This window comes from Ochotona princeps, chromosome 10 (genome assembly GCF_030435755.1).
Source record: "Ochotona princeps isolate mOchPri1 chromosome 10, mOchPri1.hap1, whole genome shotgun sequence".
NCBI classification, from domain to species: Eukaryota; Metazoa; Chordata; class Mammalia; order Lagomorpha; family Ochotonidae; genus Ochotona; species Ochotona princeps.
Genome location: NC_080841.1, coordinates 13,558,799 through 13,576,267, shown reverse-complemented (window position 1 = coordinate 13,576,267; position 17,469 = coordinate 13,558,799). Strand labels below are relative to the sequence as shown.

General features: G+C 59.4%; 2 protein-coding genes across 2 annotated transcripts; one reads left to right on the top strand and one right to left on the bottom strand.

Moving 5' to 3' along the window:
• Positions 1 to 165: 165 nt before the first annotated feature.
• Positions 166 to 6,346, top strand: ARL8A (ADP ribosylation factor like GTPase 8A). Its single transcript, XM_004578762.2, has 7 exons — positions 166 to 474; positions 4,276 to 4,356; positions 4,500 to 4,573; positions 5,191 to 5,284; positions 5,697 to 5,764; positions 5,999 to 6,069; positions 6,295 to 6,346. Exons 1-7 carry the CDS (start codon positions 352 to 354, stop codon positions 6,342 to 6,344), a joined length of 561 nt encoding a protein of 186 aa, XP_004578819.1. The 5' UTR covers positions 166 to 351; the 3' UTR covers positions 6,345 to 6,346.
• Positions 6,347 to 9,851: 3,505 nt separating this feature from the next.
• On the bottom strand, positions 9,852 to 14,661 carry GPR37L1 (G protein-coupled receptor 37 like 1). The gene is made up of 2 exons (XM_004578764.2): positions 13,719 to 14,661; positions 9,852 to 11,043 (listed from the first exon to the last, which is right to left on the bottom strand). Exons 1-2 carry the CDS (start codon positions 14,304 to 14,306, stop codon positions 10,222 to 10,224), a joined length of 1,410 nt encoding a protein of 469 aa, XP_004578821.2. The 5' UTR covers positions 14,307 to 14,661; the 3' UTR covers positions 9,852 to 10,221.
• Positions 14,662 to 17,469: the final 2,808 nt, after the last annotated feature.

Below are 17,469 nucleotides of genomic sequence, written 5' to 3'. Positions count from 1 at the left end.
CCCCCACGTCCCCCCATCCCACGGCGCTAGCTTGCCCGTCAACGCCCACCACCCACCCGCGGGCGCCCGGGCGGCTCCGGGCGCGGGAGGAGCGCGCGCTCGGGCGCGAGCAGGACGCGGCCGGGCCGCGCGGGAGGGCGGCGGCGGCGACGGAGGAGGAGGAGGCGCCGAGGCCACACCCATCGGCGAGCGGATCCGGGGCCAGCGAGTCGTCGGTCGCCGCTCTCCAGCCTCCGCCCGCACCAAGCAGCGGGACCCGAGCCGCACGGGGAGGGGCCGCTCCGGGCCGCAGCGCGAGGCCAGCGAGGGGCTGCGGGGACCCGGCACCGGGCGGGGCCGGCGGCGGCGACCATGATCGCTTTGTTCAACAAGCTCCTGGACTGGTTCAAGGCCCTGTTCTGGAAGGAGGAGATGGAGCTCACGCTAGTCGGGCTGCAGTACTCCGGCAAGACCACCTTCGTTAACGTGATCGCGGTAGGTGGGCCAGGACTGGGGCTGGGGTTCGCGCGTCTCCCACCCGCGCCGCACCCTGGGGTGCCCGGAGAGCCGCCTGGCTTGGCCGGGCACAGCCGGGCGGGGGAGGAGCTGACCCGAGCGCTAGGGGCCTAGCACGGCCCGTAGGGGAGCCCGGGCATCGCGCGCCCCGCCGTTCAGCCCGCGGACGGGATGGCACTGCCCCGGGCGGGCGAGGGGCCAGCCAGGAAAATGGGGCTGGTGTCCCTAGAGCCGCCGGAGCCGAGGGGCTCAGCTGCGGGGAGACACCCACAGGGTGGCCTGACCAGGCTCCCTCAGGCCCCCGGCTCATCAAGGGGCATGACAGAGCGAAAGTGCTCCGGGGCCTGCTGCTCCAGCTGCTGGGGGGTCTCAGGGGGTACCCTGGGCGGCTTGGGGTGGGGCCCCACCCCGCGGCTTTAACTCCTGCTGGCCTGGAAGAGGAAGCCTGGGCCCTATTGAGGGGGTGGGGGAGGGAGGCGTCCCCTGGGGGCAGAAGAGTCAGCTGAGGCGCTTGGCTGTAGCCCAGACTCCTCCCCCAACAACCTCTCCCCTGCCAGCTCGGGGTCCTGGAGCGGTGGGCCTGCCACGGAGGGAGTGCACGGACTCTGTCCTGCCCCAGAAGTTGCAGAGGGGAGGAGGAAGAGGAGGAGGAGGAGGAGGATGGGTCCTAGGCCCAGAAGACTAGGGACAAAGTGGCACGAGGGAGTATGTGGGTGAGAGTGTTCCAGTGGTAACTGGGCCTGGTGAAGAAAGAGTTAAAAAAATCTGCCTCTAAAAAGGGGAAGAGGAGCTGCCGGGGTGTGAGGTGGCTGCGGCCTAGCCTTCCCAGCTGGGGAGGGCCAGCGGCTTCAGGCTCCTAGAGCTCAGGAAGGCTGGGGTCGGAGGCTCTGGTTGTGTGGGGACCTGGCCCCATCCCAAAGCCGGGGGTTTGCAAGAACAGTGAGGGAAGGGAGCGTGGTCCAAAACGCTGATGGGCCGATGCCACCTGCCTGGGCCTTGCAGGCCTTGCAGGAGGGGCCTTCCAGAGAGGGCGGGGCCCTGTCAGGGCCTGGGCTGAGGGGAGACTGGAGTCTGGAGGGGCCGGCATCCCACGGTCATGGTCATGGTCACGGGATGACCCTTGCCTGCTCTTCCTCCCATGTCTCCTGACCCCTGACCAGACAGGAAGCTTCTTCAGGTCCTCACTGAGGTTTGAGACATGAGGATTTCCTAAGCCAACATCCGCCCCTGGGGTCCAATCCTGCCCCTGGTTAGAGTGAGCTCAGGGGCTCCCAGAGCAGCCAAGCACCCATTCTCCAACCTGGTTTTGCCAAGTCTGGGTGGCTGGGCTTCCAGGCACACTACCAGGTTTGCGAGAAGCCTCTAGTTAAGGCCACGGAGAAGGGACTGCAGTGGCCCAGCCCCAGATCACCTCTTGTCCCCCAGGAAAAACAGAAACAGTGGGCGCCTTAAAGTGGTGCACCTGGGCAGGTGGGCTAGGTTGAACAGGAAGTCTGCCTCCAAGCATCTCACCTTGCCAGGGCCACTGCTGATGGGCAAGGGGCAACTCCTCTCCAGGCGCCCCCCCCCCAGGGCAGTTGGTCTCTTTTTAAATAGAAAACTGGTGACTTTAGCTGGCACGACCTTGAAGAGCAAGTCAATTTCCTTTCGCCAAAGACAGCCCTGCCCTTGATGGGAGTCTTGGAATTCCAGCACCCAGATAACTCCTGAGGCTCCCACAGTCACCGGGGCTCTCACACTGCCCCTGCTGCCCACCCCTTGTGTCAGCACAGTTCGAGGGGCTTCCAGAAAGAAATAAAGACTCAGGACCTGTGGGCTCGGTTCCCAGGCCTACCCCGACTCCGCATCACCTCTGCCTGGTCACGTGGCCTCTGTCTCAGCTGCTTCCCCTCCTGGGTTTTCTTTGGCTCACTCTGGGCGGGTCTCGCTGTCCCTGAAAGCTGCTTTTCATGTTATCTTGCTGCTCAGTAGGTGCGTGTGAGCTGGTAAGAAATTGTGTAGACCTGCCGTGGCTTCGAAGCACCTAGGAAACTGGTCTTTTGAATTCCTGAAGAGTTGTGATGCGTGTGGCGCCGTGGGAAGCAAGAGGCATTGCTAGATAATAAAAAGAGGCGAGGACTTTTCTGTGGCAGAACTCATCCTGGGGTACCTCAAGGGACTTAGGCACAAGAGATGCAAATTATGGGAAGGTGGGGTCTTGGTGCATTATGGAGGACTTCTGTGAAGTTGGAAGGACCCAAGAAGAAGAAAGAGGCCGGTACATTCCCCAGCACCACCAAGGAGCTGCATATCACGTGTGAACAAGAGGGTGAAGTCCTGCCTTGATTGCACAACTCAGTGGGAGCGACTGGTACTGGGGAGCCCTGGAGGTCCTCCCTGTGGCCCCCAGGTTAGGGCTGGGGACAGCAGGGTCACTTACCTGGGAGCAGTGGTGGGTCCCTGTGCCACAGCAAGGCCACCTCTGACACCTTGTGGGCCTCCCTCGCTCCTAGACCAGCGCCCTCTGCCTGGGTTCCAGCAGCCAATGTCGAGGCCCAGAGAGGATGAAGGCCTTAGCTGAGCTCCTTGGGATCAATGATGCTGTGCTATCAGCCAGCCTGGCTGTAGAGGGTGGCCAGGGATGGCAGGTGTCCCCACCCAGATGCACCAGCACCCTGCTGGGGCTCTGGGGGGCTGTACTGTCCCACCCCATCCCACCCCCCACATACACACCACTTGTGGTTGCTCAGCGGTTCCTAATCTCTGGGGCAACCTTGACCTTCTTGGTATTTGAGGAGACCTACAGACCCCCCCCCCCCCGCCCCTGACAGACCCTGAGGAATGTGTGGTGCCTTCTCCAGCTGCGACTGGATCTCGGGGCAGGAGAGAGAATGGATAGGTCACTTCTGTACCAAACACATCCACACGTTTTCCCTTGGCCTTCCAGGAACAACACGGAATGGCCCCTGTGGACAGTCTTCACTGATGTTCAGTCTCAGGTGGAAGCTAGGGTTGATGTCAGGTGCACTCACAGGAGGGTGTGCCATCGCACAGCTACCAGCCCTTGTGTCCGGGGATGTGTCTCTGGATCCTGTGATCCGAGAGAAGCCCAGGACAGGGCCTAGGCAGGGATGAAGAGGCTGGGGAGCCCTGCAAGCCACTGGTGCATCCCAGGCTGGGCATGCCTCCTGTTGTACTTTGTCATCAGACATCAGCCACAGGTGCCTAGTGCCCAAGGGACACATGTGCAAATGTCCAAGTGGCACCCCGGCCTCTCCATGGGACCTCAAGCGAATGGTGCCCACACCTGGCAGAGAACAGGTGGGGATGAAGCGGGTAGGGAAGCCCCATCTCTTTCCGCCTGCTTCCGAGAGGGGGAGAAGGCCTGGGCAGGTGTAGGGCGTGGCCTGACGTGAAGCCTGCAGTCTGGAGCCGTCTGGAGACCTTAAGGACAGTTCAGAGGGGACAGGCGAGCAGCACTGGAATGTGGAACCAACGCAGACTGCGCTCATCTCCCGCAGCAGCTGCCAGCTCAGGGGCAGATCCTGGCGAGCCCACGAGGGCATCCCAGGACTGGTGGGCTGGCCTTGGCTGGGAGGTGGCCAGTTTCCACCTGACTGCTCCCCATGACCTTCAGACCTGCGCCTGCGTGGGACTGTGTTCTTGGGAAGGGTTTGGTTCCTCTATCCCTGACAGAAAGCTGGAGGCCGGACCTGGGGGAGGTGACCAGACAGGATCTTGGTGGGTGACACGCCCTATGGGGGGACTGGGGTCCCTGAGTCTCCTCGCTTCTCTCTGCAGTCCGGTCAGTTCAATGAGGACATGATTCCCACCGTGGGCTTCAACATGCGCAAAATCACCAAAGGGAACGTCACCATCAAGGTGAGGACTGGGCCGGGGTCGGGGTGGGGGTGGGGGATGGGTGCTGGAGGAGCACCCCTCGGGGCTGGGGGGAGGTGCTATCCAGGGAGGGGAACCCTCTGAGGAGGGAGGAAGAGCTGCCTTCTCACCCTTTTCTCCCTCAGCTCTGGGACATCGGGGGACAGCCCCGGTTCCGCAGCATGTGGGAACGCTACTGCCGAGGAGTGAGCGCCATCGTGTAAGTTCAGAGTGTCCAACAGCCGCCTCTCCTGGCTCCCCCCAGCCCTCCCCCAGCCGTGGCCCTGCCAGACTCACAGCCTTCACAGACAAGTGCACCTGTGCGTCCCCCCACCACAGACCCCCACCCCTGGCCTGGCCCAGGTCGCCCCCTCAGTCTTTGAATTTTGGGTGGTTTCAATGATTCCTTCCCTTTCTTTGGAAAACTGATTTATTCCCCAAACAATGGGTGGTTTTGTTTTCCTGATACAATAGACAATAGACTTTTTTTTTTAAGCCTGATTTTTAGAAGTATGTTACTGCCAGAAAATATTCTGGGGATTCCTTTTTTTTTTTTCCACGCCAACATTATCTAGACTTCCCAGAACTCATGAGAGGGTCACTTTGCAGGGGAGTGGGGGAGGCCAGGAAGCCAGGAGACCTGGGAGATAAGATGTGGGATGTGGCGGGTACAGGAGTGGCTGCTTGCAATGTCTGACTCCCACGGATGCACCTGCTTCCAGCTAGGCCCAGCAAACTCTAGCTCCAAGAAGGGTCAGCTGTGCCGAGAGGTTTTCTGCCCCAAGCAGCAGCTCGGCTGCCTGTCTGCATGTGTGTCCCCGCCCTGCCCTTCCCCAGGTACATGGTGGATGCTGCTGACCAGGAGAAGATTGAGGCTTCCAAGAATGAGCTGCACAACCTCCTGGACAAGCCTCAGCTACAGGGCATCCCGGTCAGAACCTGCGGTAGCTGGTGGGGCAGGGCCGGGGCATGCCGGGAGGTGGGGCAGGGCAAGGCTGCCCAGAGCTGTGCAGAGGAGGCAGAGGATGCGGAACGCCTGCAGCCCTTGTCAACATGCTGATTGGAGCCCCAGCTACTAGGCTTCCAGTCCAGCTTCCCAAACATACATCCTGGGAAAAGCAAAGAACGATGGCTTAAGTGCTTGGGCCCCTGCCGCCCATGTGAGAGCGGGTGGAGTTCTGGGCTCCGGGCTTTGGCATGGAGTTCAGCCCTATGGTGCAGGCATTTGGGAAGTGAATCCATGGGTGGATGATCTTTCTCTCTGTCCTCTTTCTCTTCCTGTTTTTTCTCAAGTATCTAATCATGCATATTTTTAAAAAAAGTCTTCATCTTCCCCCATGTAGGTGTTGGTCCTGGGCAACAAGCGAGACCTCCCTGGAGCCTTGGACGAGAAGGAACTGATTGAGAAAATGTGAGTCTGGTGGCGCCCTCTACTGCCTGCTACCCAAATTCCACGCCCCCACACACACCTGCGCCTGGAGGCTGGGTCTGTTGCTGTTCTCCATGTTCGCCACAGGGTGGCAGCAGAGCCCCACTAGCCCTATAGCAGCCCAGAGACTATGACTAGGGTCCCACCCAGCCCCCTTGCCCACCCCCACGGCCGTCCTGGCCCCTCCTGGCAGACACCACTCTGGTCTCCCTGTAGGAATCTGTCGGCCATCCAGGACCGAGAGATCTGCTGCTACTCCATCTCCTGCAAAGAAAAGGACAACATTGGTGCGTTGTTCTGGTGGGTAGGAAGGGGGTGGGTTGGGGTCTCTCCTGGAGGTGGCAGGTCAGTAGTTGGTTGATCTTAGGCCACAGCAAACCCAGCCAGCCACACCCTGTCTGCCCCCTCGGGGATGGACCGTGCTTTGGCTCTCTGGTTCTCGGCACCTGACCCCTGGGCATCCTGGCACACCCCCAGCATGCCTTGTAAGCTTCTCTCCTATCCCCACCCAGACATCACCCTACAGTGGCTTATTCAACACTCAAAGTCACGGAGAAGCTGAGACCGCAGCCCTCCTCCAGAACCCGGGACCGTGGTCATCAAAACCTGAAGCCGAGCTCCCTGCCCATCCCCCCATAACCTCCCTCCCCCAAGCCCACCCCTCCTCATTCAGCATGGGGAGGGCTTCCAGGGCCCCCAGAGCCCCATTCTGCTGAGATCTGAACTCCTGTTTTTATTGTAAAATAAGCTGTTCCTCCTCGCCTCCCCTCCCATTCTGTAGCCCTGGCCTGCTCCTTCCCAAACTGGCCACCGACCCCCTTTGCAGCCCTGCCTGCCCTGTCCCCCACTTCCCTTTGCCACTCTGTTAGTGTCCTGTGTGTACAGTATATATATGTATATATATTTTAATTTTTTAATTTAAGCAAAGACTAAAACCAACCATTTAATGCTGCAGGGGCCTCGTGGGATCGGGGAGGGGCGGCGCAGGTTGCCAAGGAAAAGCAAGTTGGAAGGTGGCCTGGGGCCCGTTCAGGCCGGGAAAGGGGGCGGCTGGCCCCGTCCTGGGCATACCTGCCTCGGCCTGGCCTGCACCCACGCGGGAGCCTCTACAGGCACCTCCTGCACCCCGCTTGGCCTTGGTGGGACCACTGGGGGCACCAGTAGGTGCCAGAGCCCCAGCCAGGCCTAAGGGGTAGGAAGCCATCGTCCACTGTCCCCTCCCTCCCGCCTGGCCTGCCCCTCCCCCGCCCCCTGCCCCTCCCCCGCCCCCTGCCCCTCCCCCGCCTGGCCTGCCCCGCCCCCGCCTCCTGCCCCTCCCCCGCCTCCTGCCCCTCCCCCGCCTCCTGCCCCTCCCCAGGCCCCTCTGCTGCCTGCCTCAGTTCTGTTCTGTTTGCAGGGTCGTACAAGGAGGGAACTCAGCATGGGGGCTTGGCTCTTTGGGTTTTGTTTGTTTATTTGTTTTTAATTTAATGATTTGTAAAGTGATGGTCCTCTTCCTTTTTTTACACTTTTCAGCTCATATTTAACCTCTGTTTCAAAAAATGATTCTTGTAACTGTACATTTTTTTTTGCCTCCTAATAACTACAGAAAAACAAAATAAACAACTGATTTTGTGTTGGGGGTGTGTACGGTGACAGCTCTTATTCTGTGGGTAGCAGGGATCGTCCAGCAGGGGTGGGGGACACAGGCATGGCCATAGGGTCCAGGAACAGTGGTGTTTGGGTCTGGGTGTGGTCTGTGCCAGGGTGGAGCAGGGATCCGCTCCAGCCCTCAGCTTCTTTCCTTCCCCCGGGCCAGAGAGCTCACCTGCAGCCTGATGAGGCAGGAACAAGAACTCCATTCCTGAGCCCAGAACCTGTTAACAGTCCTCACACCCTGGGGGGCTAAGCCCTGCCGGATACCACCCTCACTCCTTGCCACTGCCTGCTCACACACAGCGAGGCCATCTTGACCCAATTTGCAAGGAAGCCCCGCCTCCCTCGCTCATTCACCCCTTCATCCTGGAAAATGGAGCAGACCCCCCGCAGAACACTGCCACCCGCAGGAGGAAGGAACCGCTGGTCCAGGCCTTCTAGGGTTGGGTTGCCAGCACTCCGCGCCCTCCCAGCCCCTTGCCCTCTGCCCAGGGCCAGTTGCCCGGCACCGGAAGAGTCTGTGGAAAAATCGTGGCTGCAGCTTGCCAGCCGGAGCCATGTGATTCTGCAGTACCTTCTGCCTGTGCCTGCCTGGTGGCGGAGGCTGTGCCCTCCCCCGTCTGCCCCTGGCCCTGGAGCCAGGACCAGATCACCATGGGTGCAGCCAAGGACCTAGCTCCCTATCTCAGGTCCTGGTGACACCCACAGCCTGCTCCACGCCCTTGTCCGGGAGTAGGCTGGCACATGTTAAGTCCCAGCATGGGTATTGGGGTTGGGAGGGGACTGGGGTGATTGTCTCAAGCACTGGAGAGGCTGGGGACAGGGGGCTGCTCCCCCATCACTTAGCACCAGGGCCTGGGCCCGGGTTCCTGCTGCCTGCCGCCAGCAGAGTGTGTGTCAGTGCTGCCTCTGAACATCCACATTCAAGTCCATCACCCGCCCCTGAGCCAGCACCGCCCCCCTCCAAGCCCAGGACCCCTGAGCAACAAACACCGCATTGTCCCCAGCTGCTCTGGCTGGGGGAACAGTGGCTCTTTCCAAGGCCAGCTTGGCCTGTTGACTGATCCTGCGGGCCGTCCACATTGGCAGACTTGCCTGGGTAGACAACAGGGATGGTGGAGCTCTGAGCCGACTGGCCAGCAGGAGGAAGGATGGATGGGGGTGCCCTTTGTAGAGCGGCCCCCCAAACAGGATGCAAAGGCGTCCCCTCCCCTGCTCCCAAGCTCCCAACCTCAGCTGTTCCCTGTGCTGGCCTTTACCTCAGTTCACCCCAGGCCCTCCCCGCTTTCTGGTACATCTAGGTTTGGGGGAGGGGAGCAGACAGGGAGCAGCCCCGATGGCTCCAAGGGGCAGCCCTGGGGTTCTCTACGACCAGCCTCCTCCCGTGTTGAGCGATGGAGCTGGGGGCTCCAGTCGCTGTGGCAACAGGTCAGCTGAGAAGTGGGTGGGTGTCATTCCCAAGCAGAGCCTGTGCGCATGGCAGCGCCGTCACCTAGCAACAGCCTCCTCGCTTGCCGTCACCCAGCCTTCGGGGTGGGTGCCAGGGAGAGAACAAGGCTGCTAAGATCCCCAGGAGGGGCAGAGGGAGTCTGAGGCCAACGGGCGTGGGTGGGTTGGAGGGGAGAGGCAGTGGAGAGTGGAGCCCTGGGCACTCTGGGCCCCCTGTGTCTTGCCTATCCCTGCCCCACCCCCAGGCTGGAGCCTTGTGGAGAGAGGCCCCATGTGCATGGCCAAGGCAGGGCTGGTGGGTAGAAGTCGGGTCCTGGAGCAGAGCTGCCCTGGGGAGGGTGACTGGGGAAGTGCAGCCGATGGCCATGGGGGAGGCAGCCCATCTGGTTGATGTGGTGCCAGCTTCTCAGAGACCCATGGGGCTAAGCAGCAGTTGGAAGGACCCAGAGGAGAGCAAGCAAGTGGGGCTTCAAAGGGTGGACCAGCAGGAGGAGCTGCAGGGTCTATAGGGGAGGTGGAGTGGGGAGGAGAGCAGGCAGAGGCTGGGCAGCTGTGGGGGAGGAAGAGAGCAGGCAGGGGCTGGGCAGCTGCGGGGGGGAGGAAGAGAGCAGGCAGGGGCTGGGCAGCTGGGCTGTGTGCTGGCAAAACAGGCAGCCTAAGAAACAGCAAGAGCAGTGCTGGAGGGGCTGGAGGCAAAGACAGCGGGGGCTTGAATGGGGGCTTTGTGGAGATAAGGTATGATTGAGCCGGCTGCTGCGACACAGCCCAGCAGCCTGCTGGCTTTGGGGAGCATGGAGTTAGGCCACAGGGAGGGCTTGCTTGCTCTGCTCCCCAAGCTCTCTGTTCTCTCTGGCCCTCAAAAGCCCCCAGGGGACCATGGTGGGAGGCCAAGGGATGGGCGGGCAGTGCCAGGACACGGGGTGAGTCAACCTAGTTTATTGAGGTTGTGCAGGGCCTTCGAGAGAGAAAGCACCTGGCCGGAGAGACCGAGCAGCCCCCAGGGGAGGAGAGCAAGTTCTCCATGGCTGGGTCAGGAGACCTCCACACTGGATGTTCCCCATTCTAAGAGGGAGCCCTGATGTGGGGTGGGGAAGGAGACTTGAAGAGGGCTCAGTTAACACAGTACAGGAATAGGGGCGTGGGGCTGAAATCAGGGAGGGCAGGTGAAGGATGGGCTCACACTGGTGGGACTAAAAGCTTCCACAGAGTTCTTGGGACCCAAGATACATCACCACCCACCCACGGAGGCCCGACTTGGGGAGAGGGGAGACAGGAGGAACCAGGGACCCACCGTGGACAGCAAGCCCAGGAGCTAGCCAGTTGCCCACCCATCTCCCCATACCAGATGTCTGGCCTCAGCAAGGCGTGCCCAGGGGTGGAAGCGGGGATGACTCCCTGGGTTGGTGGAAGTAGGTGGAGGAGGACACTTCAGCCTTGAGCTTGTCAGAGCCGCTGGGCGCTGGGGCCTCGGAGACGCCTGCGCACTCATTGCAGCAATAGCAGCAGCAACAGCAGCAGTCGAGAAAAGCCTGGCCCAGCGGCCTGGAGACGCACAACAGCAGCACGGGCGTGGCGGCGCCCTTGCAGAAGAGGGAGAACTGGTTGACCAGACCCAGCAGGCCCAGCGTGTGGCGGGGGAGCTCAGTGGAAAGGTAGGCCACCACCACGTTGCACACATTCTCAGGCAGCGTGCACAAGGCGTAGACCACTGTGAGCCCCACCACCGTGCGGTTGAGCTGGCTCTCGCACTGTTCATGTTTGCTGGCCCTGCACTCCGGCCTGCGCCTCGGCGGTGGGCCCCGCACTCGCCATGTCACCAGCTGGCAGGTGACCGTGAAGAGGATGGGCAGACAGAAGTAGCAGCCAAAGTACCACCACATGCGGGCATTCTGATAGGTCAACACCAGTGAGTACAGGGACTCAGGCAAACTGGCTGGCGGTTTCATGATGCATGAGTCCTCAGGGCCCATGACCGGGCTGGGCTCCTGCGCCAGCTGCCACAGCAGCAGCTCAGGCACAGCCAGGGTCATGGAGCCTACCCAGATGACGGCCAGCTTGGCCACAATTGACTGGCACCGTTCGATGGGCCTCACCTTGGGCAGTGTGCTGGTGGCCACGTGGAAACGGTCAATGCCCAGGGCACACAGACTGAAGGTGGTGACTCCGAGAGAGGATACCTGTGAATAAAGATGGTGGGCGGGGAGAGGCCCCCAGTCAGACCCCGGCTCTGGCTCAGCAAGATGCCGGCTGAGTGATAACCATGGAAACGCTAGTGAGCATCTTCTACACAGACCTTTGGCCAACCCAGGGAGACACTGAACGTCCAGAGGATCTGGACGTGGCACACATTGCCCCTGGGTGCCACTCACCAGGCCCCTGCAGCTCCAGGGAGGGCCGGGGCAGGGGGAGCTGCACTCTGCTGTGCGTGTTAGCCTGGTGGATGCTCCTGGGGAGTGTGGTTATAACACACACCCCCATAAACGCATCCCCAGACACATACATACCCATACATACACCCAAACACATATAACCATACACATTTACACTCACATACCAATTTACACACACATATACTCACATACTTATTCACACCCATACATGCATATACACACATTCACACACACATGCACACTCATATAGACATACTCACACTATCAACCTTGAGACACACCTAAACACACTCATGCATGCTTACACACCCATGAACATACCCATTCACCCTCACACACTCAGACACCTGCCCATACATATACTTGCAGTCATAAATACTCAACACATATATGCACATACAGGCGCACTCATACCATGCACACACTCACACTCCTACACATACCTACTCACTTGCATGCTCCCATAAGCACAGTCGTACTCACACACAAACTCCTGCACACATTCACACGCACTCTCACACACTCATACATGATCATGCACACATTCACACCCATACACACACTCCTATACACATGCACTGTCACACTCATACATACCCACAAACACTCACACACCCTCACATTCCTTGCCCTGAATAGTCCCTGCTCCCCACAGCAGCCTGGGGCCATGGCCCCACACTCCAGTCCCCAAACACAGGAAAATCCCTGGGTGCCCAGAGGAAGAGCCCAGAGCAACAGGGAAGAGAGCAGAGCAGAGAAGGGTGCCGGCCACCACGGAGCTCCCAGAGGATGTCCCAGCACCCTGGGGACAGAGCAGACAGACACTCCCTCCTCTCCTGGGGGGAGCACAGCGCCCCTAGGAGCTCGGCCAGCCCATGTCCTTTGTGAAGTCCAGCTCCCATCTTGACAGAGAATCCGCCTGCAATCCCAGGGCAGAAACGCCAGTCTCTCTGGGGTTCTGCTCCACCCTGCCTTCCCCACTGCCTCCAGAGGCCACCCTGAAACCCTCCCCTAGGCAAGATTTGGGTCAACATGTCTTGTCCCCTCCAGGGATGACTTGGCCAGCCTGTGGGTCATCTCTGTCCTTCAGGGGGCACAGAGCAGGTGGCCTGGGAGACCTGTCGGGACCCCCAGTCCTTGACTTCCTAGCCACATGCAAGGGGAGTACTTACCTGCTCTCCATCCCACCTGAGGACCCCCACTAAGTGTACACCAACCTCTGTTCACTTCCACTCTAAGCACTTTCTAGTTGTGACCCATGGAATTCTTTAAGAAACTGTTCATATTGCTGTGACAATCATCATTCAGCCAGAGAAAGACAAAGCCCACTCCCTGAGTCAGTCTGTCCAGAGCCCTCTGGCCTTGTGGGCTGTGAACAGGACTAGACAAAGACCCAAGGCTATCCCCTCATCAGCTGGAGTCCCTGGGGGTTACTTGAGTTGGGAAGGGAAGGCCAGATCCAGCTGCTGAGTCAGACCGAGGACCAAATCATCTTCAAGGCACAGTGAACACTGGGCCAGAGCCCGGAGCAGGACCTGTGTCCCAGCACCTCATCTGGACGCCTTCCCAGCCAGGCAGATCCCCCACATCATGCAGAGGGACCCCAGAGCGGCAGCAGCCTTCATGGGGAGACCACGACCACTACAGCCCTCCTAGCCGGCCCACAGAGCCAAAGTGTCCGATACCATTTGTTTTCCTGAGTTCTTACAAACTGGGCCTGTGTCTTGCCTCTTTGCACACCACACTGTGGTGTTTCTGTCAGGCTTTGGTGAAGACATGTCTGTGGTGTTCCTGTTAGCATGGACAGCCCCAGAAGGGAGGGTGCAGTGGGAAATGCTGGAGGTCACAGAATGAACAGACTGCTAGCACCATCTGGTCTACCTCAGTGGGGAGCCAGGGAATTTGAAAGGGGAGATGGGAGTGCCAGGGACAGCTTGTGGGTCGGGAGACAGAGTCCAACCCGGGTCTACCCAGTCAAGAAGGAGTGGGAACTGCTGATGGGCAGCAACGTGAGGTGGAAATCACAACAAGAAAGTGTGGGAAGGGTTTCCCCTTCTGGTAAATGGAGCACACAAGGGGTCTGGATGCTGACTGGGGTGGGGAGGGACCGTGGGAAGTGGGAACTCCCTTTGGGGAGGCAGGAGACCTGGCAGATGTGGGAGAATGGGCACACAAAGGGCAGAGGGATTTCCTTGGGCAAGGACACGGCAGGGTGGAGGTGGTTGGTGGGAGCAGGTTCAGCTCAGGGTCTACAGAAAGGGGAGCTCTGCAGCGGGGTTGTTCCCAAAGCAGGAGACCTGGCAAGGCTGCAAGGCTGGGTGCCTTGTGCACCTGCTCACCAGGGCCTCCCAACAGCCACCAGGGCCTCCCTGCTGGAGAACAGGAGCAACCCTGGGGCTGGCCCAGCCCCCAGCCACTCTCACTACCCAGAGCCTGTCCCTGCACTGCAGCCCCACACTCACCTCCAGAAAGGGCACAGCCCGACAAGAGATGTCCCCCAGCAGCCTCTGCTTGGTGAGCTCATTGAAGATAACAATCGGCAGGCAGAAGAAGAGGACCAGGAAATCCCAGAGGGCCAGGCTGGCAAGAATAGAGTTCCAAGCACTCTTGAGGTAGTAGCTGTGCCACACGATGCACATGACTGACAGGTTGCCCACGATGCCCACAGCGAACAGCACCAGGGCCAGTAGCATGACAGCGTAGGCACCATAGGATCTCTCAGTCACTGGGTACAGTGGGTTCTGAATGCGTAGCCTCTGGCCTGGCGTTCCCGTCAGATTGCCCCTCAGCCCCTGCCCGCTGCCTGGCTTGGGGCTGGTGGCCCCTGGGGGCTGGGAGGGCTGCAGGCTCGGAGGATGGATGGGCCGGGGGTACTCAGACCATTCCTTGGGTACATAGTGCTGCACGCCCTTGGTGTCCTCATCGTCAGCGCCCCTCTTGTCTCGACTCTGCTGACCCTGGGCCTGGGCTCCGTGTCCACCCGAGCCCCTGCTCAGGCCAGTGGCCAACACCGCAGCGAGACAGAAGGCCAAGGGCCACAGCCAGCGCATGGCAGAATGGAGCAGGAGGCAGCCACTGCCCGGGAAGGGAGAGCAGGTGAGAAAAGGGCAGAAAGCGCTGGGCGGAAGGGAGAGAGGCAGCTGGCAGCCGGATCCGCCCCCAAGTCAGGCGTCTGCCTTGGCCAGCCTTCTCTCCCACCCTGCTGGCCACAGGCGGGGCAGGGCCCTCTGCTGGACACTGAATCGTCTAGCTCTTCCTCCCCAGTGTGTCTGCTCTGGGGCAGCCCAGGTTACAGAAAGCCCTCCACAGGCCACAGAAACCAGGGAAGAAAGGAGACCATCCGGGGTGTCCCGAAAAGGCACAGGCAAAGCCAGTCCTAGGGTACAGGTGTCCTGACTGTGCCTGACTCGAGGCACTGCCTACCTTCAAAGTCAGCTGGTGGAGATTACTAGGATTGATGAACCTTCTAGGTGCTAGCACCCATGCTGTTTTCTCAGGGATCACCCCCCCCACACACACACCGACAATATTCCCAGTTTACAGATTCGAAAGCTGAGATTGGTAGAGTTCAGTCGCTTGCCACACCGCTGACGTGAGGTGGAGACAGGCCCACACTAGTCCAAGTGGCAAAAACCCATCCGCTGGCTTCCAGGGCACACAAGCTCCCCCAGGAAAGCAACAACACTCAAATGGTCCTTCTTCCGGGTCTTCCACGTGGGACCAGGGTCCCAGAGTTTTGGACCATCCTGCACTGCTTCCCCAGACACACTGGCAGAGAGTCGGATGGGAAGCAGAGCAGCCAGGACGCCAATCAGCATTCTTGTATGAGACGGTGGTGGTCTCATCCACTGCACCATCACTCCAGCCCCAGGCAAAAGGCTAGCACGCCCCGTCTGAGCAGACACAGAATGAACGGACGTTTTCAACAGTATGGCGTTGCTGTGTGCAAGATACTCAGTTTGCAGAAGCACAAAAAGACCTCTTCTCGGGCGGACCTTTTGCTCCTGAGGACTCGGGGGGAGGTGCTGAAAGGCTTGGGCTGCATCATGGAGGGAGCCTCGGGGGGCCCGGAGTGATCAGTCCATCCATCGCCATGCAAGGTCAAAACTGGCTGCGAGCTTGCTGGACAGACCACAGCAAGGAAGCATGCTCTGGGCAAAAGACCCAGCACACCAAAAGGCTCAATCCCAGGCCTGCCAAATGGCAAGTGTTGGCAAGGAAGCTGGCACATGAGGGAATCCAGGAGCGTCCTGGGCATTTAGGGCCAGGAATGGCAGTGATGGGTTTGGGAGGGACTGGAAAGGAGCATGTATATGCCAGGCCACAAAGCTGAGGTTTACATCCGCAGGGAGGTGTGGGGGACAGCGGGCATCACACTCAGGTGCAAGGACTTGGGTCAAAGTGTTTGGAGGAGTACCTGATGGGCGACTGGGACTGGGACCTGTAAAGACATAGGCCTTGTTCACAGGTGAAGAAAGCCGAGATTCTAGGAAAGCTCCCAGCTTGGCCAAAACCACACATTCTTACCTCATTCCTGTGTATTAAAATGGGAATCTCAAGGGAGAGAAGGGATTGGTGAGAGCCTTCCATGGCACCACGGGGTGATGGGCAGTAGAAGGAAGCACTGGGGCCACTGCCATGGGAGGCAGTTTCCTGCCACCCTAAGCCCCAGGGTAAGGGATCCGCCCCTCCCCGCAGCTGCCCCAGGGGCCCGGCTATGTGGGTAAAAAGTGCCCAACCAGTGGAGTCATCAGCTCCATTTGCAGCTGTCACCCTGGGGCAACACTGTGCTAAACACTTGATAACATTGTTGCTGGATCTTTTCATTATTTTCCCAGGCTCAGAGAGGTAAAATGACTACCCCAAGGAGGTTGTGGAGGGTGGGGGGACACTTACTGATTTATTTGAAAGTCACACAGAGAGAGGGAGAAACGGACATCTTCCATCCACTGGGTCAGTCTCTAAATGGTCACTAAGACCAGTGCTGAGCCAGGCCAGAGCCAGGAGCCAAGAACCCCCAAAAAAGTCTCCCACATGAAAGCAGGGGCCCAAGGACTTGGGCCACCCGTTGCTGCTTTCCTAGGTGTTGTCAGGGAGCTGAACTGGAAGCGTAACAGACAAGACCCTAACTGGCACCTATATGAGATGCTAGGGTTGCAGCCAGGGGCTTCACCACAACAGTAACCCAAGCCACTCGTTGGTGGAGCCTTAAAGAATGTTAACATGGGGCTCCGCCCTCGAGATGACCCACACCAGCCCTCTTATTTCTCAGAAGTGGATAGTAACGAATAGAGAAACCACATCTCAAGGTCAGGTGCTCAGCCAGCCCGTGTCTGCACAAGGACGTTGGCCCGGGGCTGGCCAGCAGGAAGCCACAGCAGTGGCACTTCTCCATTCTTTCCTTACCCTCTATTTCTTTGTCATTTTTGATTAGCATTCCATGCTCATGCATTTTTTTAGAAGGATTTATTATTTGAAAGGCAAGAATGACAGTGAGAGAAACAGAGACAGAGATCTTCATTATCTGGTTCACTCTCCAAATGTCTGCAAGGGCTGAGGCCAGGGACACAAGCTCATCCAGGTCTTCCAAACACGTGGGCCCTCTTCTGCTGCCTTTCTGGACCCATTAGTAGGGCGTTGGATCGGAAGCAGAGCAGCTGTGCCATGAATGGGCACTCCAATATGGGATGCTGGAGACACAAGCAGTGACTTACCCCACTGTGTGCCAGCGCCACAACCCACACTTATGCATGCCAGTGGGGGCAGAGCAGTATTTCAACAGAGACAGAACGTAAACCACCAAGATCACCTTCAGGAGCCCACCAGCCGCTGCCTCGCAGTTCTTCTGGCAGGAGATAACCCCACACAGCAATGTGCAGTGGGCTACGTTTGCCCTACAAGCGGGCTTTTCAAAAGGGACACTTCAGTCTAGAAAGTCCCTACCCATCCCCCAGCTGGTCTCCGTGAGGATGGCGAGACACGCAGGAGCCGCACGGTGGCGCTAAAGGTCCAGTGGCGGAGTGAAGGGCCTGGCCACTGGCTTCAGGACCCCCAACCTATCCCTCAACCCCCAAGCCCGGCCCCTGGCTCCCAGGCTCCCAGCAGATGTAGAGTGGCTCCCAGCAGCAGAGGCAAAGGGGCTGCTGGGATATGCCTCATTCTCCTTCCACCTTTCCTAGGGTGACCTGCCTGGGCCCCAAGAGCACACTGACA

Excerpts from the sequence above, each read along its gene's own strand:
- ARL8A (XM_004578762.2), top strand. The coding sequence starts at position 352 with ATGATCGCTTTGTTCAACAAGCTCCTGGACTGGTTCAAGGCCCTGTTC. Across the intron at positions 4,574-5,190 it reads CGAGGAGTGAGCGCCATCGT|GTACATGGTGGATGCTGCTG; the intron begins GTAAGTTCAGAG and ends GCCCTTCCCCAG. Across the intron at positions 5,285-5,696 it reads CTCAGCTACAGGGCATCCCG|GTGTTGGTCCTGGGCAACAA; the intron begins GTCAGAACCTGC and ends TCCCCCATGTAG.
- GPR37L1 (XM_004578764.2), bottom strand. The coding sequence starts at position 14,306 with ATGCGCTGGCTGTGGCCCTTGGCCTTCTGTCTCGCTGCGGTGTTGGCC. Across the intron at positions 11,044-13,718 it reads GGGCTGTGCCCTTTCTGGAG|GTATCCTCTCTCGGAGTCAC; the intron begins GTGAGTGTGGGG and ends CTTTATTCACAG.